Raw genomic sequence first — 27,660 nt, 5'->3', positions numbered from 1 at the left:
CAGAGCTGGCATCTCCTTGCTGCCAGCTAAGGGAACAGCAAGGGGTTTTTTCACTCTTTTTTTTCATTCTTCTTGTGAAAATCATTTGGTGTGGGATCATGCTGCCCTGAACAACCCAGCTCAGCCAGCAAAGCCCTTTGGTGCTGCTCAGATCTCGGGCAGAAACCCAGGGCACATCTGTCAGTGGTGCTGGGGATCAGTTAATAGGATGGTGCTAATGGAAATGAAAGTATGTTGAATCTTGGCCCAGACTGCTGTCACTCAGGAGAAGAGTCAGTGCAGCAGCCAGTGGAGATGGCTTTACTCCTGCCCAGGGGATACGATGTCTATTAGCCGTGGCCTGTACTGGTGTGATCTCAAGGGTTTCCCATCGGAGCTGGGCTGCAGCTGGTCCTGTGGTGCCAGGTGAAGGCACCTACTGTTTCCCTAGAGCCTTCCCTTTCCCACCCTCTGCCCTGCCTGGGGACTTAGTCAAAAAAATGTTGGTGTGGGTGTGAAAGGTGATGAGGTCCTGGGATCGCAGCTGGGATGTCATCTCCCTGGTGCTGAAGGAGACAAGCTGACTGGAGGAAAGCCAGCAGATCTGTTCCCTGCCAGCCCCTGTGAGGAGGGGACAGGCACCACTGAGGCATGAGCAACCCAATTAAAAGTCATCCTGAGCTGTGTAATAGAATGGTGTGGGGTTGGAAGGGACCTCTAGAGACCATCCAGCCCAACCCCATGCTAAAGCACGTTCCCCTCAATCAGAAGGCACAGGAGCGTGTCCAGGTGGGTTTGGAAACCTCCTGAGAAGGAGCCTCCACACCCTCCCTGGGCAGCCTGGGCCAGGGCTCCCTCACCTCAGCAATAAAGGTGAGGTGTGGTTCAAGTGGTTGGTTCAAGCTTGTTCCAGCTTGTGCCCATCACCCCTTGTCCTGTCACTGGGCACTAGAGGAAAAAGTGCTTTTTTGAAAGCTGTAGTAGCCAGGCAGCTTGTACAGGGGATTTCCTACTCACTGGCACTTTTAGGGGACAAAATGAGTGTAAATACTGTAACTTCCACCTCCATCGCACTGCAAGAGCATCTGCCATGGCTTCCCTCTGCATGCAGTTGTGCTTCTTGGTGACTTGGACCAAAATCAACGTAGGGTGTATGTCCTGCATGGCACAGTGGGATTGTTTGATGGGTGTATATCCTGTAAACAACACCTCAGTTATATCTGCCAGATGTTCCAGGATCAACAGTAAAGCAAGACAAACGAGGCAGTAAAGGTTTCTTGGCTTCACCTGCTTGTCTTCGGGTGCTGGCCTTGAAGTCCCTGTGCAGCTGAGGTGTTTTATGCCTGGGAAGCAGATTTGGGATTTATTTTGGGGTTCAATGTACCATCTATAGAGTTCCTGCAATACTGCTGCTTCGATAGATACCTGCAAGAGTTTGTAGACTGCATTCTGCAGTGTTGGACATTGACTCCTGTGACCGTGGGGTTTGCTCCTCACAGTGAGCCTGGGCTGCGTTGAAGTGTCGCAGAGCTACGGCCCAGAGATCATGTCGGTGTGCTTCCCTCGGCAGCGACACACGGGCATCGCCCACAGTGTGAGCTGCTGGCTGCTTGTGAAGCCTGGGTTCATTTTCTGTCTTTGGGGCATGCCTTAGCTCTCCTTTCAAATAAGCAGAGTGGTTGATGGCTCCGGTATCGCGTTGCGGCCCTCCCCTGCCCAGCTGCATTCCCGTCTGCCTGCGCTCAGCGTTTCCAGCCTGCGTGGCCGCGGCAGCCAGCATCTCCTCGGGGAATGCGGGTGTGTGGTGCAAATGACGTCCTGAAATCGCTGGAGTCAGCAGAGCCTCCTGACTAAATAAGGGCAGGCAGAGCAGGACTTTATCAGCGCTCCCCCTGCGCGACAGCTGAGGGCCAAGGCCTGCGGCAGCCCACGCTGCTGGAGCTCAGCCCCATGCCTCCAACGATAAGGGGCTTTATTTGGCACAGCTCTGCCCTGCCGAGCTCCTGCCCTTGTCCCCAGCACTCTCAGCAGTTTATGCTGATGAGGGGGATGGTGGGCAACCAAAGCCATGTCTTCCTGATGCACCTCTGATGAGGCACGGCACGTGTCCAGGGCAGAGCGGGCTGCTCTGATCGCCCTGGTGGCCTCTGCCATCCTTGGCTGAGGGCATAGCTTGGCTTCCCTGAGACGGGGGGCTCACACCTGGCATTTTCCTGTCTGTTCCACCCCTGTCCTCAAGGTTTTTGCTCTGAAAGGATTTTAGGATTTTTTTCTCTCTGCTTTCCTTGGGTTTTCAGACAGTCACAGTGTCAGACACATCAGGAGTGCGTTTCCTTTAGGTCCAAGGCTGGAGGGTGGCTCATGGCCACCTCATGAGAGCAGGCAGCAGCATTGGTTCAGCAGTCCCTGCCAGGAGGGTTCCTTGCTTGGGAGAGCTGCTGATCCTCCTCTGCTATCCCTGCTTCAACATCTCTGCCCCAGGACTGCGTACACCGTGTGATGTATGGGTGTGTATCGAAGAGGCAGATGGGCAGAGCTTGTCCTGGCTCTGGGTGGGATGTTAGCTGCAATTTGCTTCTGGAACTGCCAGGGAGAGGCATGGGAGTCAGGCACAGTGTTTCTGCAGCTGTATGATCAGACACCAAAGATGCCACAGCCTGACCTCTCAGGAGGCTTAAAAGATAGGTGGCTGCAGGTGAAGGGAGGAGACAGGACTACCTTGGCTTCATTAAATTCCCCCCAGACTCTTGGGGTGCTGGGCTCATGCCACGCAAGGTACAGACATACCTGGAGGCAGTCGAGCGGCAGGAGCTGAGGGCAGGTCCTTGATGGTTGCATGTTCTGGCTGCCCCACAGCCCCTGTCATGGGAATGAGCAACTTGGTGCTCCTGCAGGTAGAGCTCAGAGAGAGCCAGTGCACACATGGGCACGGCCAAACAGGGGCATGGCTCCCACCGCAGCTGAGTGCCAGGACACAGCGGTGAGGGGACACTGCTTGGTCCTGCTCTCCCAAACAAAGATGTTTCCCACAGAGCTCGATGTGTTTATAAAGAGGATGATCTTGTTTCATTCACTCTTGGTTAATAGAAAGCCAGTCTCTCCTGTCCCAGAGCCAGGGCTTAGCCTCGTGATCTGGGCTGAATGGAGATGATTTGGCCTTGGGTGGGCTGGCTTTTTGGTTTTGCTGCCTTAGAACAGCCATCACCAGCTCTGTAGCAGTGTTGCCTGTTTTGAACTGCTGCCTGACCCCTGTATCACCTCTTTTGTCCCACCCCAGAAGACCTTTGGACTCACCCCTGCTTCTAGCTCACCCTTGCTGTGCTGAGCAGGCAGTGGGTCCAGTGTTTGGGTCTGGCACTGGGATCAGACACCTGCTCCAGCTGTGGGACTCCCATGATGTGTCCCCACTGTGTGGGGCTCTGCAGCTTGGGTTCAGTGCCCTAGAACAAGTGATGACGTGATGCCTTTAGCCCTTTCCCAGAACAACCTCATCCCCAGCCCAGGCTGGCTGTGGCTCCAGCACTGACACATTTTTGGCCCACCGTGCCCATTACGCTGAGATGCGTTTTGATTCCAGAGAAGGGTGCACACGGCTTTATCTCTTTTCCACCCCACTCACATGAATTTCCTTAGGCACTTTCATGCCCTATTAGGGTAAGAGGGAGTGTGCACTTTCAGTAGTTCCAGGGAGAAAGCATCTGCTGGATGGCAAACTGCTTTCTCCAGGGCTTCCTGGGACTTTGGGGTTGCAGCAAGTGGGGCTTGCAAGGATCCCTTCAAGGGGAGCAGAGTGGGGCTGACATCCTGCCAGCCCCAGGGATGGGTACGACTCAGATAGCAGGCCAGGCAGGGAAAGTGGAATTAATGGGCTGTTCATTCTGACCTTGTGGGAAATCCCTATCTCAAGAGCTTACAAACAGAGAAAGGGAAAAATGAAGTGTGACTTTAATCTGCAAAAACAACTGTGGAAAATGGTAGCTTCTCCTTCAATTGATCTGGTGCTGTGTGGAGCAGGGAAGCTTTGACTCCCATCCAAGGGCCTGAAACCAGCCAGTGGGGAGCTGGGCTTTACAAATCATCTGATTCAGCCAGGCTCTGCTCAGAGGTTATCATCAGTTCAATGGAATGTGGAGTAGGCTTATCTTGGAAAAGAAAAAAACATCCAAGTAAAATGTCCAATTTAAATATAAAGCCTGAGATACAGAAACCCTTCCTCCTCCTGGAGGAGGTGACCTGCTTTCAGCTTCTCCTGGTGCTGAGCCAGAGCCCTCTGGCTTTTGGAGTCCCAGGGTTCTGTTGGTTTGCTCCTGTGAGGCTGCTGAGCCCCCAGTGAGCACCAGGAGGGACCTGGTGTCCCATCCACCTGGGTGCCCTCAGCACCTGTGGGTGCATCTGTGGGGGCTGTGATGGGCTGGCAGCCCTCACAGCTCTCTGCTTCTGCTCTTCTTACTCCTGGACTTCAGATCTGTGAATGTCAACTCAAGAGACCCAGAGGCCTGGCAGAAAAAAGCTTCTGCCTTAAATTTTGATGAATAATGAGGCTTCTGACCAAATGCAGATGACCAAATGTTCTAAGAAATCTGCCTGCTTTCATTTCCTAAAAAAACAATTGTTTTAAGATTAAGAAAGAAAAAGAGTAAGAAAAGATTAACAAAAACAGGCTTATGACTGGGAAAAGAAGTCACAAAACAGATAGTACAGTTCTTTACCCTTTTGGTTTGGATAGCAGAAATCTGACAGATATTAGAGTTAAAACTTTTCATTGGAAAATAAACAGCAGTCTTAGAGAGAAAACAAACACTTTCTGACCCATTTGAGCTGTGGTGGATCTGGCAATCAGGTTAATTAACGCTCTGCTTCTGGGTGCCATCTGTTTGGCAGAGCTTGGGTCTGGGCAGGAGCTCCTGGGTCAGGCTCAGCTCCTTTGAACAAAAAACTGCTGCAGCACTGGTGTTTTCTTGGATATGGGAATTCATTCCCTTGAGCAGGACAGGGAGCAGTGCAGGTACAAACAGGGAGGCAGGAGCACACAGGGGACAAAAGGCTGGAAGGGCCTGATTGCATAAGTGCTGTAGAGATGTTTTGGTGCACTTACCAGTGGGACAAAACTGTCTGCTTTGATCTTGCAGTGATAACTAATTAAGTAAGGATCCCCAGAGCATTAGCTGAGCCCCTGTGGTAATGGTGTGGTAGAAGCTGAAGTAAATTGGTGTTTGTGCATAGTCCCAAGGCTGTGCTGCTCGGGGGGACTCGCTCTTCTGGGCTCTGCCTCATCTGCACCCAGGGCAGCATGGAGAAGGGAGGACCTGAAAACCAGGAGCAGAAAGAGGGAGTCCAGTTGGCAGCTGCAAATCCTCCCTTTTTCTTTATTTTTTTTCCCCAAAGGTATCTCTGTGGATGCTCTTATTGGAAGGGCCCTGCAGAACTCATCCAGCCCAAGCCCTGCTAGAGCAGGTTCCCCTTGATCAGGGGGCACAGGAACATGTCCAGGTGTGTTTGGAAACCTCCCGAGAAGGAGCCTCCACACCCTCCCTGGGCAGCCTGGGGCAGGGCTCCCTCACCTCAGCACCAAAGGAGTTTTCTCCTTGTGTTCAAGTGCCACTTTTTGTGTTCCAGCTTGTGCCCTTTGTCCTATTGCTGGCCACTACAGAAAAAAGTATCTTCCCACCCTCCTGACACCCACCCTTTAGATGTCTATAAGTATTGATGACATTCCCCCTCAGTCTTCTCCAGACTGAACAGCCCCAGTTCCCACAGCCTTTCCTCATAAGAAAGATGTTCCAGTCCCCTGATCATCTTGGTAGCCCTGTGCTGGCCTCTGTCTGGAAGGATGAGCTCACTCAGGGTAAGGAGCTGCCTGTCGTGCCAGCCTGAGGCCAGTGCAGTGAGCACAGGGCTGCACAGCTGTGCCAGTGGCTGCAGCCCTGTGAGCAGACAGGCTCTGGCTCACACTGCCCTGTTTAGAGCCATCTCTGGGCAGCTGCCGGTGGCATCTGAGGGCTGCAGGGAAAACGGTGAGCAGCTGTGCTCTGTGCCAGCCCTGCTGGCCTGCCACAGCCCATAGGCTGCCATGTGGGCTAGCACAGCCAGCTCTCAGGGCTACCTGCCCACCCGGCCCCTCTCCTCTCCCTGAGCAGTCAGGGTGGCAGAGGCTAATTGAGCAAATCTCCCATACACAGGGCTGGGCTGCATAGGTTGTCACCTTATTGAAGACAGCTGCAGATCTGTCTGCTGTAAGATTAATATCACTTTAGCTGTTCCAAGGGGAAGTATCCCTTGGTGAAAGATGCAAGTGGCTCTGAGCTATTTAGAGCCGAGGATAACATTTCGGTATTTAAAAAATTCACCAAGTAATCATAAAGGCAAACACTTGCTGAGCTCGTTAGGTGGCAGGGAGCTCTGGCAGCCTGTGCTTCTGAAGCACCACACAGAAAAGGATGCTTTTCTGAATGGCCTGTTTGTGCTGTTTCTGTGGAAGAGAGGAGAAAGGGTCGGATGTACTCAGCTAAGTAGCCTGGGTGTGTACAGAGTGCCACCACTTCTGTGTCAGTGCTGGTACCATGGGTGAAACACCTGCAAGGGAAGGGAGGCTGGAGGACAGAGCTGCTCTGCAAGGTCAGGGTGGCTGTCTGTTTGGATTTCTTTCACGGTGGCATGGAGGTGTTTTCTTTAGGAGGCAGTCTGTGTTGATCGATGCTTAATTTGCAATTGATATCACACACTGCAGGTGCAGAGTCCATAATATAAACCACCAAAGACTCACACACCCCAGGGATGTCAGTCTACATTGAGAGAGTATGTGCACGTGAGTGAGAGAGCAAAAAGAAGGTGAAAGGTACAACTGGCTCTCAGGGCAGGATGCCTGTGGGGTGGGACACAAAGAAGGGCAGGAAAAGAGGAACAAGACATGAACTGAAACTAGTGGTATTTAATCACATGGGCTGGTTACTAAGGGTTGCAGAGCTTTGCTGGTATTTGTGTGCACATGGAGGGAGAGGCTCAAACAAGATGGACTGGGACTGAGTAGGAATGCTCCAACTATAGAGGTGACACAGTCCGAAGACATTGTGGAAAATGGAGAAGCCAGAAAGTGTCTGTCCTGGTCAGGTCTTAAAACCATAGAATGAGTTGAGTTGGTCATCTATGCAACCCCCAAGACAGGTCAGTGTTAATCAGGTTTGTGTGTCTTTGCCCTTCACGATGTGAACACAGAAGGGACCACGTTGCCATCTGCAAAAACACTTCTGCAGCTTTCCCTCTATCTCTTCTGAGTGCTGCAAACATTCCTGCCAAGACAAACTGTTATCTTAAATTTCTTCAGAAGGACAAAATAATTCCTGTCTGGATGCTGGAGCAGGGATTTGGCTGAAGGTGAAAGAACTAGTTTCCAGGAGAGGGGAATTAAGCAGAAGTCTCTCCTCTTAGATCTGGCTGATGAATTACATTTGCTTAATGGCCTTTTTTGCAGCCCGTGATATCAAGACTGGCAAGAAAAGGGTGTTTGCTCTTTTCTCAAGGTTTGCTGAGTTAATAGGCAGAGAGAGACACTGGAGAAGGTGGGACAGTACTGGGCAGGTCTGTCTTTCCCTTAATAAGCAAACATGAAATAGCTCAGGCAGAGAGCTGAGTTCTTTCCCTATTTCTATCCACAAGGTCATTGCTGCACCTGCAGACGCCCCAGCCCTGTCTGGTATTTGCAGTATTCTCTGCTAATTCCAATCTCATTTACAGTCTAATCCAATGTGGATGTGCAAAACTGCATAAACTGTCCAAAGAGATGGGCACGCTGGCTCGGCGTCGGGCCTCACCTGTTGGCAGAGTGCTCAGCTGCAGCTCGTGTGTCCGCAGGGGATTTCAGCGGCAGGCAGAGGAATGGTTCGGGCAGTGCCGCTGGGAGTCAGCCAGGAAGGACAGGCGCTCTGTCCTGCACTAGTACAAAAGCAATTAGAGCATTAGAGTCGTGCCAGAGAAGCAAATAAAAGAGCAGATGTGTTTACCTCTCCCTCTCGACCCACCAGCCAGGGGGTGAAGCCTCTGCAGTGCCGCAGCCACGGGAAGCGCACGGGCTGGATGGGGCTGCAGCCATGGCCCACACACCTCCCTCGCCTCAGCACGGGGCTGCTGCTGCTCCTGGCAATGTGTGGTTCTTCTGTGGGAAAAGTCCTGCACCAGGAGGGTTTCTGAGGGCCCTGCCTGGGCAGATGGCTGAGGGTGAAGCAGGGAAGCCCTTGCCCTGGGCGGTGTGTCCTCGCGTGGGATGGGAGCACCAGCACTGGTTTGTAAAGGCCTCTCTTTGTGTCTGTTGTCCCTGTTCGGATGTGTTTGATGTTCATGGCTCAAATTTCAGTACTGCCTTGAAAAAGGCTTTTTGAATTCTGCTGTTGGGTGCTAGAAAATGCCTGGGCTTCTGTTTCAGCTTCACCCTGACATCCTCCATCTCCAGACTTTCTCCAAAGCTGTTTTTTCCACAAGCTGCTCTCTGCAGAGGGGCTGGGAGCTGACAGCACAACTAGCAGCAAATTAAAAAGTGAGGCCTTGATTCAAGTCCTGCCTGAAAAGTATCAAATTTGTATGCATGCAGGCCAGCATCTTCCTCTTTGCAAAAGCTGATTCTGTTTATTGAGTAGGTTTAACCTTGAAATAAATTTTCCCTCCTCTATTTGATGTCTAAGGTTTGAATATCACCTTCCTGCCTCCCTCAATCTTGCCTGAGCACTTTTTTTACCCCTGTGCCCAGCAGACCCTGGGATGTAGGCTGGGAGAGGCTTTTGTGCTGTGGGTTTTGTATGCTGGGCTCTGCCAAGGTAGCTGGTGTTTGGCTCCTGCTTTGTAGCTGGGGCCAAGTTTTTCTTTGTGTTGAACTCCCAGGCTCTGCCAGCAGATAAATAATAAATTCAGAAATAGTCTAGGCAAAGTTAGATGTTACTGTTATGGCTGGGCCCTTTCCTCAGGCTGTACTTGTCATGGTGTTACTAAACCTCAGTGTGGCTTTTTGGAGGGCTATGAACAGCAGTGCCTTCCCTTTGTGTCCTGGGGATGTGCAGCACAGCTAGGGGACATAAACTTAAAATGCTGTGCCACATCTCTATACGCCAAATGTGCATCTCCTGGCTGCTGCTGTAGTAAATGATCTCAGTGATGGAGGTACCTGGCATAGGGTATCAGCATCCCTGTATCAGCACAGTGCCAGGCTGCAGCAAGGGGAACTCCGTGCTCTGACTTGTGCTGTGGGCTCCCTGGGATGCCACAGGACCAACGTGTGGTGTGCCAGAGGAACCAGATCTGAAGCTGCCCCTAAATAAAACACTTCTGGATGACTTTGCAAGCAGGGGAACAAGAGCAGAGGTCAGACATGTCCCACAGAGAGAAGGAGACAGACAAAGCTGCCATGGAGCTCACATCCCAGGGGTAGTGGGGGATCATAGAATGGTCAGGGTTGGAAGGGACCTCTAGAACTCATCCAGCCCAACCCCTGCTAAAGCAGGTTCCCCTCCATCAGGGGACACAGGAATGTGTCCAAGTGGGTTTGGAAACCTCCTGAGAAGGAGCCTCCACACCCTCCCTGGGCAGCCTGGGCCAAGACTCCCTCACCTCAGCACTAAAGAGTTTTTTCCTTGTGTTCAGGTACCACTTTTTATCTTCCAACTTGTGCCCATGACCCCTTGTCCTGTTGCTAGACACTACAGAAAATAGTGTTGCCCATCCTCCTGACACCTACCCTTTAGGTAATTTTAAGTGTCATGCCCAGGAGGGCTTGCTGTAGAGCTCTCCTAGCCTTGGGGCCATGGTGGCTCACAGTGACAGCTCAACTCACCACACTACCCACAGCATCCTCATTGCAGCCTCTGCAGCCCAGGCTGGGGTCTCTTTACCAGCAAGCATTGCTGTACTCAAGGCCTATTTGGCAGACAGCAACTTCTCTGGAAGAAATCTCCAGCAGAAGAGCATATCTGGGGAGCTGTCTTGTCACCAACACCTCCCTTGCCCTGGCCCCAGATGCTGAAGGAGACCTGAGCATGCAGGAGCCACCTGCACCCATTTGGTAACACAACAGCAGGAGTCTGGCTCTGTCCTTAGTAGTAGAGGCAGCAAACCCTGCCTCCAGTCCACTTCCAGACTGCTTTTTTGGAATTCACTTTTAGGAAAGCATCCCTTGGCTTGCCAGGAGCTGCCTGCTGCTCCCCCAGCCAGGGCTAGTGGGCTGAATACCTGGCTGGGAAGTAGCTGGGTTAGCCTCTGCCTGGCCCAGCAAGTGTTTGGGACAGAGCATATTCTCTCTGCATGGTGTATCTCATCCTTTGAGAGCAGCAAGACAAAGCCAGGGGTTGGAGTATGTCCTGCCAGGGTGAAGAGCTGGATCCTCACTTCACACACTTCTTGCTGGGGCTGGCGCCAGGCAGACTGTGCCCCACACGCCCAGCCTGCTCTGATCCCCCAGGCATGGAGAGCACAGAAACATCCCCCTTGGCCCCTGCCAGATTATAGGGGAATTAATCACACTGATTATATGCTACCAAAAAAGGAGGTGCTTTCTCTGTTCAGAGCTGCCTCGGACCTCCTGCTTGTGAGCAGCAGCTTAAAATTGCCTCATCATGTCTTGTCTCTGGGTTTTTCGGGAGCTGTAACAATTTTGGACAAAAAGACCAAGAGTAGCAACAATCCCAGGCATCTCAGCGTGGAGAAAAAGCAGGGAGATAAGGTGTGAGTGCAGGCAGGGAGATGAATCATGGTTTCAGCAAAGAGGGATGTCATCCCAGGGAGAGAGACTGAGCCACAGCAGCTCTACACCCTCTTCTCTATCCCAGGGCCCTGAACAGCATTTTCATCTTCCTGGCACGTCACACTGTTGCCTGTATCAGCTGGGATTAATGCCCTACATTTTGGTCTTTCACTGCAGCTACTCAAAATGAGGGATGTGTGTATGTAAGTATGTGCATATACATATCTTCTGCCAACTAAGTGTCTCAAACAGCATTTCTAGCACCTTTTCATTGCACCTGTTGAGTATTCAGACTAAAGGTAATCTAGTCTGCCTACTAAGGCTAAGTTCAATGGGAAAGAGTCAATTCTGATTTCATTCTGGAGCATTTCCAGTGCAGGGAGGAGAACTGCCTATTTCTTCATTTTTTTGTCCTAAAAGGTGACCAGATACCAACCTGAGTCTGAAAAGGGCTCCTTGGACACCCTAAGACCTCATTAAAGGTTGTAATTCATAGTGAATTGGTGTTTGAGGACTGCTAACTGCTTATCTAACTGTACACACAGAAAGCTGTGGTTTTACATTTGCAGCCAGTGCATGCTCCATTCTGTGCAGCAAGGGAGGTATGGGGAGCTGTGGCAAGCATCGTAGTGAGAGCATGGGGAAAGCAGCTCTCTGCAAGACCCAGGCAGAAAAAAGCAGTTGAATACAAGGTGCTTCACCCTCTCTTGTTTTTAAGGTGCAATTTTGCTGTTTGAAGTCAGCTCCTTCCCAGACTTTGAGCAGCTGGACTGTAAAGCCATCCCTGCTTTTAGCATAAAGATCACAGGGCCCCGAGCGTGAGGCATGTGAGGAATACGACAGCCGGCCAGCAAAATAGCTCTGATAGCCCTATAGCCCTGTGGAGCAAGGAGATGTGCTGAGGAGTGGAGAGGACTCGGGAAGCCGAGCTCAGAAGGAGGCAATAGCTTTGCTTTTCCCAGCACCTGTGAGAGCAGCCCTCTGGGCTGTGAAGGGTAAAGGAACCCCTTGGACAATGTGTGTTGTTTGCTGGAGAGCTATGGAGAGAAATTTGGAGTAAACTGTGTCTGGTGTGCTAGGCAGGGGCACACTGCCTGTGCTGAGGTGCAGCCACTCGGGGCTGGATAGAGCACAGCAGTGTGCAGCCCTCAGGTTATTGTCCCCTTATGCTCCAACGACACCTGGGGCAATGCTTTAGGCATTGCTCTGAGCTGAGTTTTCAGGGCTATGCAGCCCAGGGAGCCCCTTTCCCAGCACCTGCCACCTTGCTGCAACACATGAACGTGCTGGCGTTTGCAGCTACACCTGCTCTGTGCCCTTCTGTGCAAGCTCAACACCTCAGCATCTGTGCCTCTTGTTGAGAATCTGGTCTTGTCTCCCGGAGTGGGGGGTTTTTGGGTCGGGTGGGCAAGCATCGTGCTGTTATGCACGATGGGCTGATTTGATTCTGTTGCTGGAGAGGGTCTGCTGCCCGAGCCGGGACAGTCTCGGCACAGATGGTGCTCACTGTTGTCCCCTTTTCCCTCTGCAGGACGGCTCATGCCAAAGCCAAGGCTGAAGGCTCTGAGCAGGCAGCTCAGGCAGCTAACAACGAATCGGGCATAGCCAGAATGATGGCCAGGGAGCTCTCCCCAGACTTCTACCAGCCAGGTAGGACCAGAGGCATCTTCTAAGAGGGATTTTGCAATTTTCTTGGGGAAGTTGCCCAAATGCTTCATCTGCTTTATAACTCCACAAGTTGCCTCCCTGTCTATCCTAAATCCTTTTGCATGCATGTTCAGCCAGGCCCCTGCCCTGGATGATTTGCTGTCCTCCTCACACCAGTTGTACCTGCTGGAATATGTCACCAAAGCTTAAGGAAAAACACACAGTCCCTCAACTTCCCTGGTGTTTCTCCCCACACTGAAACCCTCCTGGTACCAGGCAGGGCAGGCAGTGAGCTTGAGTCTGTTTGCAGTGCTCCTGTAGATATATCCCTCAGGGCTTTTTCTTGGAATGGCTTTGCACACTGACTCACAAGCCCATATTTTGTGGGGCCCCACACTGCACCAGGGTAAGATCAGACTCAGCTAGTAATAGCCTATGAGAAAGTTTCTAATACAAAATACTGCTTTCCCAATTCCCTGTTTGTTTCTTAGCATCACTGCTGATCATTTGGCTGGGAAAACACTTGGGATGTTCCTGCTGTGAGACCAGGCACTCAGGATTAGTAGATAGGAAGTGTAATACTAGAAGCAGCATTGTGAATGCCATTACCTTTCTGTAGACTGAATTAGCTAGAGAGATGTTCTTCCTGGAAAGCTTTCCTTTCCAGAGAGGGAAAGGAATAACAGGGCAGAAGACAAGGCTCTGAGTGCCTACATTTTTATCCTGTCTTTCTTATTATCCGGCTTCGTTACCTGGAACAAGTGCCCTGTGGCTGCTGAGGCAGGATCACAAGGGACCATCACAGCAGCAGAACTGGGAGCAGAAGCCAAAGGTTGACTCCTACTCAGCAAAACCTGCCTCCTGCTCTGATTTTGGTGCCTGTGGGGCACACAGTGGGAAAGGGGAACAGCTCACACTCAGCTCTTGGCTGAGGAGAGTCCTGCTGACAGATCTGCCTACATTCCCTGCACCCTCACCTTGCCTTACACCTACAGCTGGGGAGGTGCCATGCTGGAGGGCTGCCTGTTCCTCCCCACTGCCCAGCAAGGCTTTGAGTGGGGAAACACCACAGCACCCGGGCATGGGCCTGAGCCAGTGCATGGCACTGCATTTAACAATACCTAAATGTCTCTTGATCCTGACATAAGCCCCCCAGCTGCCACTCACAGCTCCACACTCACCCTTTGCACACTGGGGTATTTATAGCACAGAGGCAAAGGAAAATGGAATTCCTGATGGGAGATTTTTGACATCTAGCTAGATTATTTTTTCCACTCGTGGCAATTGAATGAGACAATTGAAACGGCCTCTGCAAAATGCCTGAAGCAGCCCAGCCTCTGCTCCTCTCTCCTTGGGTGCTGAATCCCCTCACCACTTTTATGGAGGGCCTTGCTTGGGTCCTGGCCTCTCTCAATGGCCTTGTAAGCTGCTGGTGCACCATTTTCTTCTATGAACCTTTAAAATCTCCAAATTCCCTAAGTGCACAACAAGGAGAAATATCTCTTCTTGCACGACTGAACAGACTGAAGTCCACCCTTGGGTTTTACAAGGAGTCAGAGCTGCTGGTGGCACAGCCAGGAGTGCCTGGCAGTGTTGGGCAGCTGCCTTTCTCCTTGCTGTCCTGGCAGATAGACCCTGCTACGTGTGGCACAGGGCAATCCAGCTCAGCAAGCCTCATGTCACTAATAAATATTGAGCCCTGGGTTTCATTAGGATATCAACCCTAGTAGCTTAGAGGAGAGGAATGTAAGCCAAAGCCCTTGCTGAAATGTCATGCTGGGAGGTGAAGGTGCGGCAGTGAGGAGGACTGGAGCTGTGCAGTGCCCTCCAGGCAGTTGGGGTTTTTTTGGTGTGAATTATTCAGGAGAAGAAAGCAGCAGGAGAGAGCAAGGAGCCTAGAGCTGCAGGCAGCCTATTTTGAGGAGTCTGAACAACTGTTGAAACGGCTTCCAAATAATCCACTTGCAGCCAGAAATAAATGGCCCTGAATGGGTTGCCTGCTGATTGACAGGAGGGTGCAGGCAGGGCAGGGCAGCTAAAATCAGTGCCCTCTTTCTCTCCACTGCCCCCTCCAAGTGGAGGCACTGCCTGTGTGGCCAGGAGGGAGCAGCCTGCAGATCACACCACTGATTTATTAGAGGGAAAAGAGCACCAATCCCAATTTCCTGACCAGGCTCAAGTCTGCATCAGTCCATGAGGTGGAGGAGATGAGCCTTGAGGCAGCTTCAGGGTCTGTGCCGTTCAGGAGCCCTGTGTGTCTGCACCCCTTAGCATCATTTGGATTCAGCAGAATGAGGCCAAAGCCTCTTTCAAAAGCAGGTGCTTTGCTTTCAGACAAGCCACTTTGTGACCTGACACTGCCCATAAGGAGCGTGCTCTTCTTGTTCTCACTTGCTGTGAGCATCATGGTGACACGCAGGGACTCCTTTTCTCAGCACAAGTCCCAATGTGCAGAGTTGTTATTCCAAAAGCTATTCCCAATTGTTCAGTGAGGGGTTTTGCTCAGCCAGCCTCCCAGCACGATGGAGTATCTTCATTATCAGGCTCCAACTGACTTCCCCAGACCAAAGCTGGGCTGCAACTTGCTTTGTGGACACAGCCTAGTGTTAACAAGCAGTAAAGATTTAACAATAGATGAATAATTGAAGCAAGGGCAATGTTGTTAAGAGCTGACAAGTCAGTGTGGGAGATGAGGCCAGAATGAAAGCCAAAGCCCTGAGTCACCTCATGCAATGCTGCCAGGTATTTTTTCTGCTGTTGCAGGGCTCAGTGCAGACTGAAAGGCCATGAAGCTGCCAGCCCTGTTCCATCCCTGACAAACATGCTTCTCCCACTCTGAGGGATGACAGGTAGATTGTTTGGGGATCCCTGCCTTTCCCAGGGAAGATCTCCTATATCACCCGTGAAGATGCCATGTTATTAGACACCAAAAAGGCCACATGGAAGAGTTTCCCAGCCATTAAAAAACCACCAATAACTTGTATGGGAGCTGGACACTCTTTATCCTGAGGACACCTCATCTGGCTGGGCTGCAGATTTTCACTGTTTCTTTACCCTCATTTGGAGCTCTGTGTCTGCTCCTCAGTCTCCTCCCAGCCATAGAGCATGTGCTGGAGCTCAGAGCCTCCACCTTCTCCTGGTGGAAATCACTCCTGGAATCAGGCTCTGGTTTGGGAGTACCTCCTCTCCCAGCCTCCAGCTTGGACCCTCTCTGTCCTCCCCAAACCACCTGGGGCTGGAGGCACAGCTTTAAAAGCCGTGATGGTGACAAAGAGCTGGAGTGAGCCGCTGTCCCTCCAGCCTGCGGGGCAGCTCCTCACACCAACCCCTCTCTCCACAGGCCCCGAGTACCAGAAGCGGAAGCTGCTGCAGGAGATCATGGAGAACGCTGAGCATGGCATCAACATGGAGGAGGAGGCACCACGGCCCGAGGGCGCCCCGCCGCCCCCCACGCCCCCCGAGAGCCCCCAGCTCCATGAGCAGGACGAGGCCCGTGGCCGTGCCAGCCCGGCCCCCAGCCCTGCCGCCACCCCTCCTGAGGCCAAGCGAGCCAAGGTGGCCCCTCGCCAGGACGGAGCCCTCCGTCCAGGCAGCTGGGCCGAGGCGGGCGGGCAGGCGGGCGGCGGGAGCCCCGCACCCCCCGAGGGGGAGTCCCGGCCGGCCTCGCGGGGCCGGGGCCGTCCCACCGAGCAGATGGAGATCGGGCCGCTGCAGAGGATGGCGCACGAGCCCGACGTGGAGCTCGTCAAGGGCTACCACAGCTACGCTGTCCGGACCTCCTCTGTCTCCCCAGCCATGGACTATGAGGAGGAGCAGCTCCCCGAGCCCGAGCCGCCCTCCCCGGAGCCCCGAGGGAACCCGCAGCGCCGGGGGGACACCCCGTCCCCGCCAAAGGAGCAGGAGGAGAAGCCGCCAGCCAAGGTGGAAGCCAAGGCGGAGCCGCCCCGGCCCAAGGAGCCGAAGCAGCGGCCCGGCCCCGAGCGCAGGGCCGTGGGCCGAGCCGAGCCCTCTGCCGACAGGAAGACTGAGGCCAGGCCGCCCGGGCGGACGGAGCCCAAGGCGGGGGCCAAGCGGGGCCCGACCCCGGTGGCGGCAGCGAAGGAGGCAGAGGAGTGCGAAGAGGTGATGTGGGGTAGCCCAGGGGACAGACACCCCTGGGAGCTGTCTTTGCCTGGGTGCTTTGTTTATTTTTCCCCAGGAGGTCTGACAGGGCCCAGAGGGATGCAGAGCCTCGAACATCCCCAGAGGCTCTTTTGGGGACCCCAGACTGTGCTAGAGGAGGGTCTTGGTTTCCCTTTCTCTGCTGCCTTCCCAACCCATCCTGCCCTGGCAGCTGAGGCTGGCATTCATAACCCTGCCATTTTAACTTCCTCTGCACCAGGGCAGATACACTTTGAGACACTTTCAGACACATCCCTATTTAAAAATTTGAGGAAAAAAGGCATCCCCTGATTAACTTCTTACATTTTTCTTCCCTTCTTTTCCTCCCCAAATTTGGGAGAAAACTGTAAGGACAGGGAAGAAAAAATCTGAGTGGAGTTTCTTTTTTACCTGTTACTTCTACCTTTCTTTGCAGCAGGGACACCTGATGAGCTGAACTGTGGTACCAAATCACCAGCTGATTTCCCAGGTTTAAAATATAGTCCCTCAAATTGAATTTTGCTGTTAGCAAATATAGCTGTAAACCCAGGTATTTCATTAGCCTGCTGCTTCCCATCTTGCAGCCCTTTGAATGGTTCCAATGAGGCTTTAGAAAAGCATATGTTGGAAATGTTTGGGGCTGAAGTTAGAGCAATCTCATATGGGTGCATTTGTTCATCTTAAAAATGGTGACTTTACAAACATGGGCAACGTGGGTGGAGAAAGGAGTTGGGAGGAGCAGCTTGACACAGACTTAGCAGTTCGTGTGCCTGTTGTCAGGGTCTGCTTTAATCGGATTTAGTCTCAGAAGAAGCCTGATTTAACCTCCTTAGAAGGAGTTTTCAGGGAAAAAGTAGGAATAGGGATTGGCAGAAATTCAACTAGTTTGAAATTCAGGCTGGTTGTTAAGTGCCAGATTTCTGTGTGTCGAGGAGGGGACAACTCTGGTGTTTTTGAAGAGCAGAATCAAGCTGTATCTGTCTCTCACCTGGAGCTGTGGTTTTTCTTTCAGGGACCCAACACAATCGTGATCTGCATGGTCATCTTACTGAACATTGGTCTGGCCATCCTGTTTGTACATTTTTTGACATGATGAGCCCCTCAGACAAGGTAAGGAGAGCAATGAGATTTTTATCCTCACGTTGTAGGCGTGACTGTGGATGTTTTAGGGCTGACTAGCTTCACATCCAACACAAGTCAGTCACTGATGGTGATGAAAATGTGTGGGCATTTAATTCAGTGGATGCAATTACCTTGCACTGAGCATTTTGATTCTCAGTTACTCCTTGTCTGTTCCAAGAATGATCTCAGGATAAATTTCAAGTTCAAGTTCTCAAGTCTTTTTGTAAGATCATTTCCTCAAAGTTGAGAAACTGAACTGTGCTGATCAGATACAATCCCACAGTAGAGTTTTGCTTTCCCAGTTGCATGGGCATGATTCATAGAGTGAGGCTTCCAGTGCAAGAACGTTGCTGCTAACTTTGAGATTTGTTTTCTGCCAATATGCTTCAAGAAACACTTTCAGTTTGCTGTTCTGTGGTGGCTGCTGCCAGGTAACTCGTGCCTTGCAGTGTTTCTTGGCAGTCGGCCCAGCAAGAGACAAGAACACAAAGGAAATACTACCTGGGAAATTTGCAGCTTTAACTGCACTGTAAGAGCAAGTTCTGCAGCTGATGTTATGTAGTTGTTTTACTAAAGGTAAATATTGGTGTCTGACTCAGGTTAAACTGGAGCTTGCTCAGGTCTTCACTTGAATTGGAATGAAGGTTTGCATTTGGATTTGGTGGCAATAAAGTCTTGTGAGGTTTTGTGTCATGGCTTTGCTCAAGATTTCTGTCACCTTGGGCTCAAATGTTGAATAAAAAAGCCCCACCTTCAAGGCTGCATCCAACCCTTGGGCCTCCCGTGAGCATAATGTGAGAGGCAGCTCCCAAGCACCCGTGAGGGTTTTGGGCTGCCTTCCCAGGGCCTCCTGGGGACAAAACTGTTTTTTGTCATGTTATTCGTCCCCTCTCAGCCTGCATAGATGAAAGCCTTGCAGACAGCCTTGATTACATGTCAGTCACGTGTTTTGCTTCCCCTTGACTCTCCTGTTCATCTGTGTCTGGGACAGGCCTTGCTGCTGATGGAGACCACGGACCTTGGCGGGGATTCAATCTCAGCCACCTGGAAACACCTAAGAGGAGGACTTGTGATCTCAAGGTTGCACTAAAATACCAACCTTAAAGGAATGCACTTGAAGATCAGTTCAGTCTCCCTGCTCCCAGGCTGTGGCTGGCCTCTGCGATCTACCATGGAAAAGCCAGGGTTTCTGCCATTCAGCCTCCTTCTCTTCTTTGTATAAAATAGCAGTTGCCTTAAGTTGTTCTCCCCAGAGCCATCAACTGTCCTGTCGTGCCAGGAACGAGGGATTTATCTGTAGCTGTAGGAAAACAAGTGAGAAGGTCTCGTGCGTGCACACTGATGTGTTTTGTGACTTTCTTGGTTGACTCAGTGTCAGCGATTCCCCAAAGAATTATCATCCATGACATGGGAATGGAGCAATACACAGCCACCAAAAGGACTCACGAGAGGGGTGGACAATGTCACCTTCTGTGCTGGGATGTCATCCAAAGGGACAAACCAAAATAATCTTTCCTTTTTCCCCGTCGCCTGGAGTCGCTTTTCCACGTATGGAGCACTGAGAGGAGGAGCAAGTTGAAGTTGTGCTTGTTGAAGTGTAACCAGAGTCCTGCCCATGGCTGCCACAGAGCGGGGCCACAGGGTGGGGGGTGAGGGACGGGCTGGTCCGAGGCTGCTGGTGTGTGTGGGGGGTGCTGTGGGTGCAGATGGGGCCTGTTGTGGGACCAGGCGCCGTCCGAGCGCGCTCCCATCACCAGCGGTGCCCTGCGCGGGAGCCTTTTGCGGTGGGAGGCGTCCCACTGTAACAGGGAAGGAAGTAGCTGTGCTCCATTTGTCCCTTTCCCCCTTTTGTTTTCTCTGTAAGTGTTGTGAGTTAGAATGAAAAGGAGGTACTTGGTGAAAAATACCTCCAGAGGCCCCCAGTTTCCTCCCCTTGGTGTGCCGGGCTGCAGGGGGGCTCTCGCGCTTTCTCCTTGCACCAGAGTGACCAGACTTTCCAGCCAGAGGATAGAGAGTGGCTGTTGTGGGAGAGGTTATGTGATGGCTGAGAGAAAAAACAAGGTGCAGAGATTGGAGTGACTCCACTGTGTTTGAATGTGAGGCCAGGCTTTCAGCAACAGCAGAGCACAGTGGGGATTATTGTAGCTGTTGCTCTTGCGTGTGAGGTGGAGAGACCTGCACCGATTCTTCCCAAAGCTGCAACACAGAGTGGCCTTTGGAAGGAGATGTTCCCACTATCTTCTGCTCTGATCCTTAGCAATGCGAGCTTAGAAAGTCAGCATGGATGAAGTGACAGTTTAGTGTGAGGCTGAGTGCTTGGACATGTTTCTTCCTTCTTTTAAGAGCGGTACGTGTTGCCTTCTCCCTTTTGAAGATCATTGGAAACATTATTTATAGTCAGTTGTACACCTCTGTGTATCCTGAAATCCCACAGCACAGGACTGGGTGGGAAAACCTGAGGGACTGGAAAGAACGGGGAAATGATGGTTAAGGAAAAAAACCCAGATGCCCAATCTGCTCCAAAGGTCAATCTGGATGGATTTCAGAGATGGGGTGGCAGACAGACAGGGGTTTACACTGACTGGAGATACAGGGCAAAACCTGCCTCATTTATCTGCTCTAATTATGGCATAAGGGAGTGAGAATAATTCAGTACTTTTCTTTGTGAACCAAGTTTATTTTTTAACCTTACTCAGCTCAGGAATGTTGCCTGCCACAGTAGCAAATATGTGGTGTTACCTGTGGGAGAAGTGAATGTGATCCCTTTCTAAAAGCCATGTGGCTGTACCAGTCCTGAGAAAGCTGTGCAGCATCACCTACACTTCCACAGAGCATAGTTTAGTAGCAGTTTGCTTCTTTTATTTTGTTTGTTTGTTTGTTTGTTTTCTTTTTTCTTAAGTATAAATGTATTGCAAACCCCAGGCTCTGCTGCCTCTGATGTTTTATCTCTGTTGGCTGGCACTCACTTGTCAGCTCTGGAGTTTCAATATGCCAACTGCTTTTATTAACCACCAAGACAATTTCTGTTGAGAGACCTGAGGGGCTTTTATTTATCTCTTAAGCACAAGAAATGGATCTTTTTCAACAGTGCTAAGATAATCCTCCCCCCTCCCAATTTTTTATGCATGTGATGTGCACTCAGTACTGTGCTTTCCTCCTAGTAACCTTCTGAGAAAAGTAGGTAGATTTGCTTGTATGTGACGTATAAATATATCCACGTCGTGCTGAGATGTGGGTATATAGACATATCTATATAGCCCCTTAGGGATTTCCTTTTCTTAGATGCAAAGATAACAGATTTACCTCAAACTGCATGCTTTCAAAACTGACTAGGATGTCGTGTTATACTTTTCAGGTCTTACAAAGATGCAGATACATTTCACTCTTCACACAAAAATACCTTCACCACCGATTTTGTGAGCTGTTTACTACAACCTGCCTACTGCTGTCCCGAGTTCTCTGTCGGTTGTTCTGCTGGATTACGTGCAATAATAAACAGTTATCTGCTCACTGTACCCATCTGGATCTTTGCAGGGGGTTCTCCAGGTTTCTGCTTTCCAAGTTGACACATTCACTCCAGTCTTAAATATCAGTTTTGAAAAGCTTACTGTTGCTGTTGTTGTTGATGAGGGTTACGGTGCAAAGGGAATTGTTTTCACTTCCTGCTTTTTAGAAGCTTGATGCCAGACATTTGAGGTCACCTCCAGCTCTCTGAGCAAGCTCTGTGCACTGCCATCCTGCTGGCCTCTGCCAGAGGTTGCCTGGGGCCAGAAGGAAAGGCAGCTCTCTGGCCCAAAGCCTGCCCAGGCCACGCAGACAGCTGCTGTCAGTCCCTTTGCTGTCTCCCGACCCCAGGGCTGCTGCCAGGTTTCTTCCAAGCTGTGTATCTCATCTCTGTCTGCTTCTCCAGTGCCATGGTCCTCTTGGGCTTGGAGAGGAGTGATTCTTCTGCACCCATGGTCTGTCCTCTCACTGCCCCTTGAAACGGCCAGAGTGAGCAGATAACCAGGCACAGGGGGTGGGGAAATGGCAGCTGGGGGGAAGAGCAGTGTGTGAGGGAGGATGGCAGAGCAGAGCCCAGTGCCACTTGGAGGCAGTGGGACCCATGGGCCTGAGAAATCCAGAGTAGCCAAACCCTTCAATCCCTTTTCTATTTCTGGAGTGTCTCACAGGAGTGAAGCTAGGCTGTGCAGAGGGGCTGGCACGATGCACACCCAGCAGGGGCTCCTCTGGCTTCTGCAGGACCCAGAGCATCTCATGGCAGAAGATTTTGTGCTCTGGTGGGGCTGAGTTTGGTGAAATGATGGCTTTACCCTCCTCTGGGCTCCTTTTGCTTCTGGTGTGGGAGGAAGCAGCAGCATCTCATTCATCCAAGTCTCTGCGAGGAGGTTGGGGGCAGCGGTGTAACCAGAGCCCTTTGCACCTCATAAATCTCAGCCTGATGAATGGAGCAGATCTTTGGCCCATGTGTGGCAGAGGCAGCAGGACAGAGGTGGTTCTGCTCCTGAAGCAATGGTGTGTTGCTTGAAAAATATTAAGAAAGGCCAAACAGAAGGTTTGCTCCTTCCCCAGGGCAGGAGGAACAGTGCTGGGTGTCTGCTGCAGGAGCTGCTGTTTGCAGGTGTAACATCCCCCCTGCTGCTGCTGGCTGTATCCTTGGGTGTCTGATATGTGAGAACCAGGGTAAAGGCATCAGCCTGATCCTGTGACCGAAGGGCAGCAGCCGTAGCCTCCATGGGAGGGAGAGGAGGTGCAATCTGAGCCCCAGTGTCCTTTGACAGTGACCTGCCCAGGCATCCTGGGGACAGCCACATTGCCCTTCACCATCCTGGTGGGGCATTGAGCCTCATGGTAGCAAACCCCTCTCTTAGCGTTCATCTTCATGCAAGAGGAAGGACCAGAGGTGGGGTGGAGGTGATCCTGGCAGCAGGTAGGTGCTGGGAAGTGCAGGGAGATTATCTGGCCCAGGAGCCAGGAACAGGGCTGGCTCCACACCACCATCTGTGCTCCAGGACCCTTCCTTGAGGAAGCCAAAGTGAAATCTTGGGATGCATCAGGGAATCAAAGCATTTTGTGGGTGACTTGCTGCAGAGCAGCTCTGCAGAGACCTGGGAGTTCTGTTTGATAACAAACTAAACATGAGCCAGCGGTGTGCCCTCATGACCAAGAAGGCCAGTGGCACTCTGGGGTGTATTGAGTGTGGGTAGCAGGTCAAAGGATGTTCTGCTCCCTCTCCACTCTGCACTGCTGAGGCCTCATCTGGAGTCCTGTGTCCAGTTCTGGGTTCCCCAGCTCCAGAGGGACAGGGAACTGCTGGAGAGAGGCCAGTGCAGGGACACCAAGATGATCAGGGGACTGGAACATCTTCCTTATGAGGAAAGGCTGTGGGAACTGGGGCTGTTCAGCCTGGAGAAGGCTGAGGGAGGACCTTATCAACACTTACAAGTACCTGAAGAGCAGATATCAAGAGGACAGGGCAACACTTTTTTCTGTGGTGTCCAGTGACGGGACAAGGGGTGATGGGCACAAGCTGGGACACAAAAAGTGGCACTTGAACCACACCTCACCTTTATTGCTGAGGTGAGGGAGCCCTGGCCCAGGCTGCCCAGGGAGGGTGTGGAGGCTCCTTCTCAGGAGGTTTCCAAACCCACCTGGACACGCTCCTGTGCCCCCTGAGCCAGGGGAATTGGTTGGGTTGGGCTGGATGAGCTCTGGAGGTCCCTTCCAACAGCCACCCTTCTGGGGTTCTGTGATTCTGTGAATGGCTGCTGTTAGCAAATCCAGCAAAACATTTCCCGTGCCTGGCCGTGGTTTAGCCCCCAACTCTGGGTCTGAAAGTGCTGCCTGTTCCCTCCCATCTGGCACAGGGCACACCAAGCCCAGCTCTGTAGCAGCAGCAAGGGTCCCACAGTGGCCACCTGCTCCAGTCAGCAGCATCAGCCAACCCAGTAGGACAATGGGCCCTCACTGACCATCTCATAATAGCTCCAGGACCTTCTCGAGAGGTGAAGGCTTGTAAAGGCTCCCCAGCTCATGAGCTCAGGTGCCCCTTTTTAGAGGAGCAGTGAGCAGCTGCTGGTGCACTCGCAGCCTTCTGTGTCTCTATAGAAACTGCACACCCTGAGCACCATTCACAGGGTGGTTATTAAAGAGAATTCAGCAATTGTAAAGCACAGACTGTCCTTAATACTTCTGCCCATCACCCAAAGCACAGGAAACCTGTGGCACTGCAACCTCTCCCTTCTGAATGTTTTGGTAAGTGAAGTTTCTGTGCTTTGCAGGAGGAAACAGCCCTTGCTGGGGACCCATCTGTGTACTCCTCAGAGGCAATTCCTCTGTGATCTCTATCACCAGTACTGTGTTGGACCAGCCAGATTCAGGCAAACACATGCTGGACATGGTGCCTCCTGCACTGGAGGTCTCTGATGAATACCACGAGCTTCAGACATCCTGTAGTTCTTCAGGCTCATAAACTTCACTTATTCCTCTCCCACCACCAGCCCTTCCCCAAGCCACTGATTCCTCCATCCCCACTCTGCACTACTCACAAATTCATCCCCCTCCCTGGGGCTCTGGAGCAGTGCCAGCTCCCTCCTCTCCTGCCAGGGGACTCGTTTGCTTGTAATTGAAGAAAGCAGATGGCATTTCACCAGGTTAACAAGCACTGGAAGGGCAGGGGTTAGAAATAATGAGCTGTAATTAAGAAAGCAACAGGTCAGATCAACTTGAGGAGCATCTTCAGTGTGGTAAGTTATTTAGGAGTCCTAGATTCTCTGTTTAGCAGCATATTTATAAACTTGCAGCCTACACTCATGCTGCTGAGACTAAATAAATAAATGCTGAAGGTAAAATACAGCTTCAGACATTCAGAGCAGGGTGGGGTGTTGCAGGGTATGAGGTAATCCAGGCTGAAACTTGAAGGGAGCTCTTTGATTTCTTATAAGGAGTTATGGTTTTTATTCAGGCTCTGGTATCCAGAGGAAGTTACAGTGATGAGTGATTTCTTTTCATTCCTTTCTGCTGGTGATTTGTTTCCTGACAACTGCAGCTGCCTGTCCTCTCAACCAGCATCTCCTTAGCAAGCTGAGTGCTGACCTTCCACCTCCCCTTCCACCTCAAGCTCCCTTAACTCCTCTTAACATGTCAGAATACGTGCAGAGGGAAGGAGCAGGAACTCGTTCCTCATCTACAGAGTTTAATGCTCCAGTGCATTTGCTTGAGAGCTCGTGGTGCTGGGGGAATTTATCTGCCAATTACTTCTTCAAAAAATAACAAAGGGTCACACAGTACTTGGCAGATAAGGGCAGAAAGGGGAGAAGAGAATCGAGTTTTGATTGAATCTCAAGTATATTGAGCGAAACATTGCAGAACTATCAATTAGCTGTGGGCCTGAGTCTGAAATGTAATTAGGAGAACATTGCTTTTAGGATATCTCTGTCAGGGAGGGGGAAAAAAGCATGAAGGGGAACAGTGGAGACTGGCAATGTGATGAGGAGGTGGGAAAGATCCTCTGGATGTTTCAGAGTGGAGTTGCTACTTGAGTTAGCAGAGATGAAGAGCCTGTGTCAAACTGCATATCCTTTGCCTGAGAAATGCCTTAGGTCAGGATGCAGGTGGGTTTCCAAGCTTGGACAGTAAATGCTCTTCCCATGTGCCCTCGAGGCAAAGCTGACTGCCCCTCTGCTCTCTGCACTGGCAGCTCCAGGGGGATACAGGTGCTGCTTGTGCTGGAGGGCCAGGAAGGCACCGTCCTCTGTACCCCCTGAGCCCCACTGCACTGAAGGCAACTGAGCTCTGCCTTGCTGCTGTCACCAGTCCCAGCTCATCCTCTCTGACCCCATTGTGCTTACAGCGTGTTACTGATTCGTTGCACTGCTAAGAGAGGTCAATTTGCTCCTCTACTTCCTTGTCATGCTCCATCTCCTTATGGCTGTACAGATTAGCTGGCTGGGGAGCAGGGAGGGAAACCAAGGGGCTGTGATGCTGCTCCTGGATGTCTCTCTCTTAGGGGCTGGCAAGGCCATGTGTGTACCCGAAGGTGCGTGTGAGCTCAGGGCCCTGTGCCCCAGGGAGCTACAAGCCACACTTGACTGGAAAGATGAAGGAAATTAATTCCTTTGCTGACCAGACAGGACATGGAGTAGCTTAAGAGGAAGAAGCTATTATGTTTTGAGGAGATAACTGATGCATTGGAAAAAGAACTGATTAGCACAAGAGCCCAGCTTAGCTCTGGGCTATGCACTGAGTGGCTCCTGCCAGCCTTAACACAGCTCATGTAAGAGCTGCTGCATACCAAGGCAAGAGATGACACATCCAAATCTCAGCCCTGGATTTCATCACATCCAAGGGACTAGCAGCCACCTCAGGGCTCCCCTTCCTCCTCCTCTGCCTTACCTAAGTATTACTTTGAGGCACCTTGCTCTGGATTGCCTGCTGATGCTTTTATGAATGGCTGGTTCTGAGTTGCTCAGGAAGAATCTGTTCTAAGGGGAAAATAAATCCATACTAGAGAAAAGATTGTTTCAAGCAAATTGGTTCATATCCTAGTTTCTTTTGCTAAGTGGAACAATTTTCTCATATCAGAGCAAAACCACTTCAATTTTCTTCAAGAAGCAAATCCCAAATCTCTGTGCAGAACTTCCTGGACAAAAACAAAGAGGAAGTTTGTTCCTAAATTCCCAGAATACACAGAAGAGCCCACAAATGGCACGAATCCTTACATTCCAAACACAGTTTCAAATAATTGCAAGACCCCAATTTTCTGTTCCCTCATCCTACAGTTATGTGAGAGGCAAAGCAGCTAGTGTAATAACTCACTGTATAGTAATCAGACATGCAAAGCCACTCTACACCAAAATAGAACAGGTCCTAGAGAGTTTCTGACACATTGGTGGGAAGGTGAGGTCTTGCTTTGACTGGCACACGGAAGTGATTTCCCACAGATGCAGAATGGTTACTTAAGAGCTTGTGCTCTTAAAAGTATCACACAGATATTTTCCAAAGTTCTCAGAGCTTTTAAATGACAGTTTGGTGAAGAGCAATGCTGACTGCTGAGGCTGAACTGCCTGCTCAAAGATTTTTTACAGCCACTTGAGTGACAGAATCATAGAATGATAGGGGTTGGTAACCACTGGAGGGTTACTGGTGGCTGGCACTTGTTTTCTTTGGCAAGAGCTTTAGCATTTGGCTCATGTGTAATCTGTTTTGGTTTATTCCTGGTCCAGATAGTCTCTTGCAAGTCTGGGACAAGTGTCCTTGGGCTGGTTTCTTGGATATGCTGCAATATCCACTTTGCTCACAAGGTGACAGCCACAATGAGTATTGTTAATGTCTGATAGTCACCGTGTCACTTATCACAAGGTACTTGATAGACTTTCACAAATTATTCTCAGTAAGTAAGAGAATTGCTTCACCTGCCCTTGAAATGCAGCTGTAGCTGGGATGGAGAGCAATGTGCAGCTACATCATACCGGGGCTTACAGGACAGGGCTGTGGTGTCCAGCTGAAGAAACTGGAGGAATTTGGATAGAAAAGGGAAAATTATCTAAAGGAAGCTTAAATCTCAAGGTTGGAAGTTACCTTAGGGAACACTCATTATTTGTTCATTTTTCTGTAATAGATCCAATTGGTCTGCACCTGGGCTTTGTGCCTCCAGCACTGCAATGTTTCCAGAAGCAGGAGGTGAGGTTCATGACACTCAACTTTGATTGTTCCTAACACGGGAGTTTGTACCTAAGAGTCACTTTACAGTCAATGGACAGAAATAGTCACATCTCAGGAGGCATTCATCTCCTCAGTAGGCGTGGTGTTCCTTGGAGGACTATGCTGAGATGAGCTGCTGCCTGGAAGTGCCCAGTTGTCCCCATTGACTCTACATGGGCTCTAGAAGAGCAGCTCACATGCGTGTCTCTGTTTTAGGCACGTAAATTTGGTAGGTGAATCTCACCCTGTAAGAAAACTGGTCCAGCAGAAAGAGGTTTTTTACTTTGAATGCCCTCATCTTCCTGGATGTCCTTTCAATGCTCTGGCCCACCTCAACAAACAACAATTGC

At 51.0% G+C, this 27,660-nt stretch overlaps 1 protein-coding gene across 1 annotated transcript in view; it reads left to right on the top strand.

Moving 5' to 3' along the window:
• Window positions 1-21,118, top strand: part of JPH2 (junctophilin 2) — a 33,406-nt gene extending 12,288 nt beyond the window's left edge. The window contains exons 3-6 of the mRNA XM_062009228.1: window positions 12,231-12,349; window positions 15,687-16,468; window positions 17,499-17,596; window positions 18,600-21,118. Of these exons, the coding sequence (XP_061865212.1) occupies window positions 12,231-12,349; window positions 15,687-16,468; window positions 17,499-17,579 (982 nt within the window). The 3' untranslated portion in view covers window positions 17,580-17,596; window positions 18,600-21,118. The remainder of the gene's footprint in view (window positions 1-12,230; window positions 12,350-15,686; window positions 16,469-17,498; window positions 17,597-18,599) is intronic.
• The last annotated feature ends 6,542 nt before the right edge of the window (window positions 21,119-27,660 follow it).

Source organism: Colius striatus, chromosome 16, assembly GCF_028858725.1.
Source record: "Colius striatus isolate bColStr4 chromosome 16, bColStr4.1.hap1, whole genome shotgun sequence".
Lineage (NCBI taxonomy): Eukaryota > Metazoa > Chordata > Aves > Coliiformes > Coliidae > Colius > Colius striatus.
This window is presented reverse-complemented; position numbering and strand designations above follow the sequence as displayed.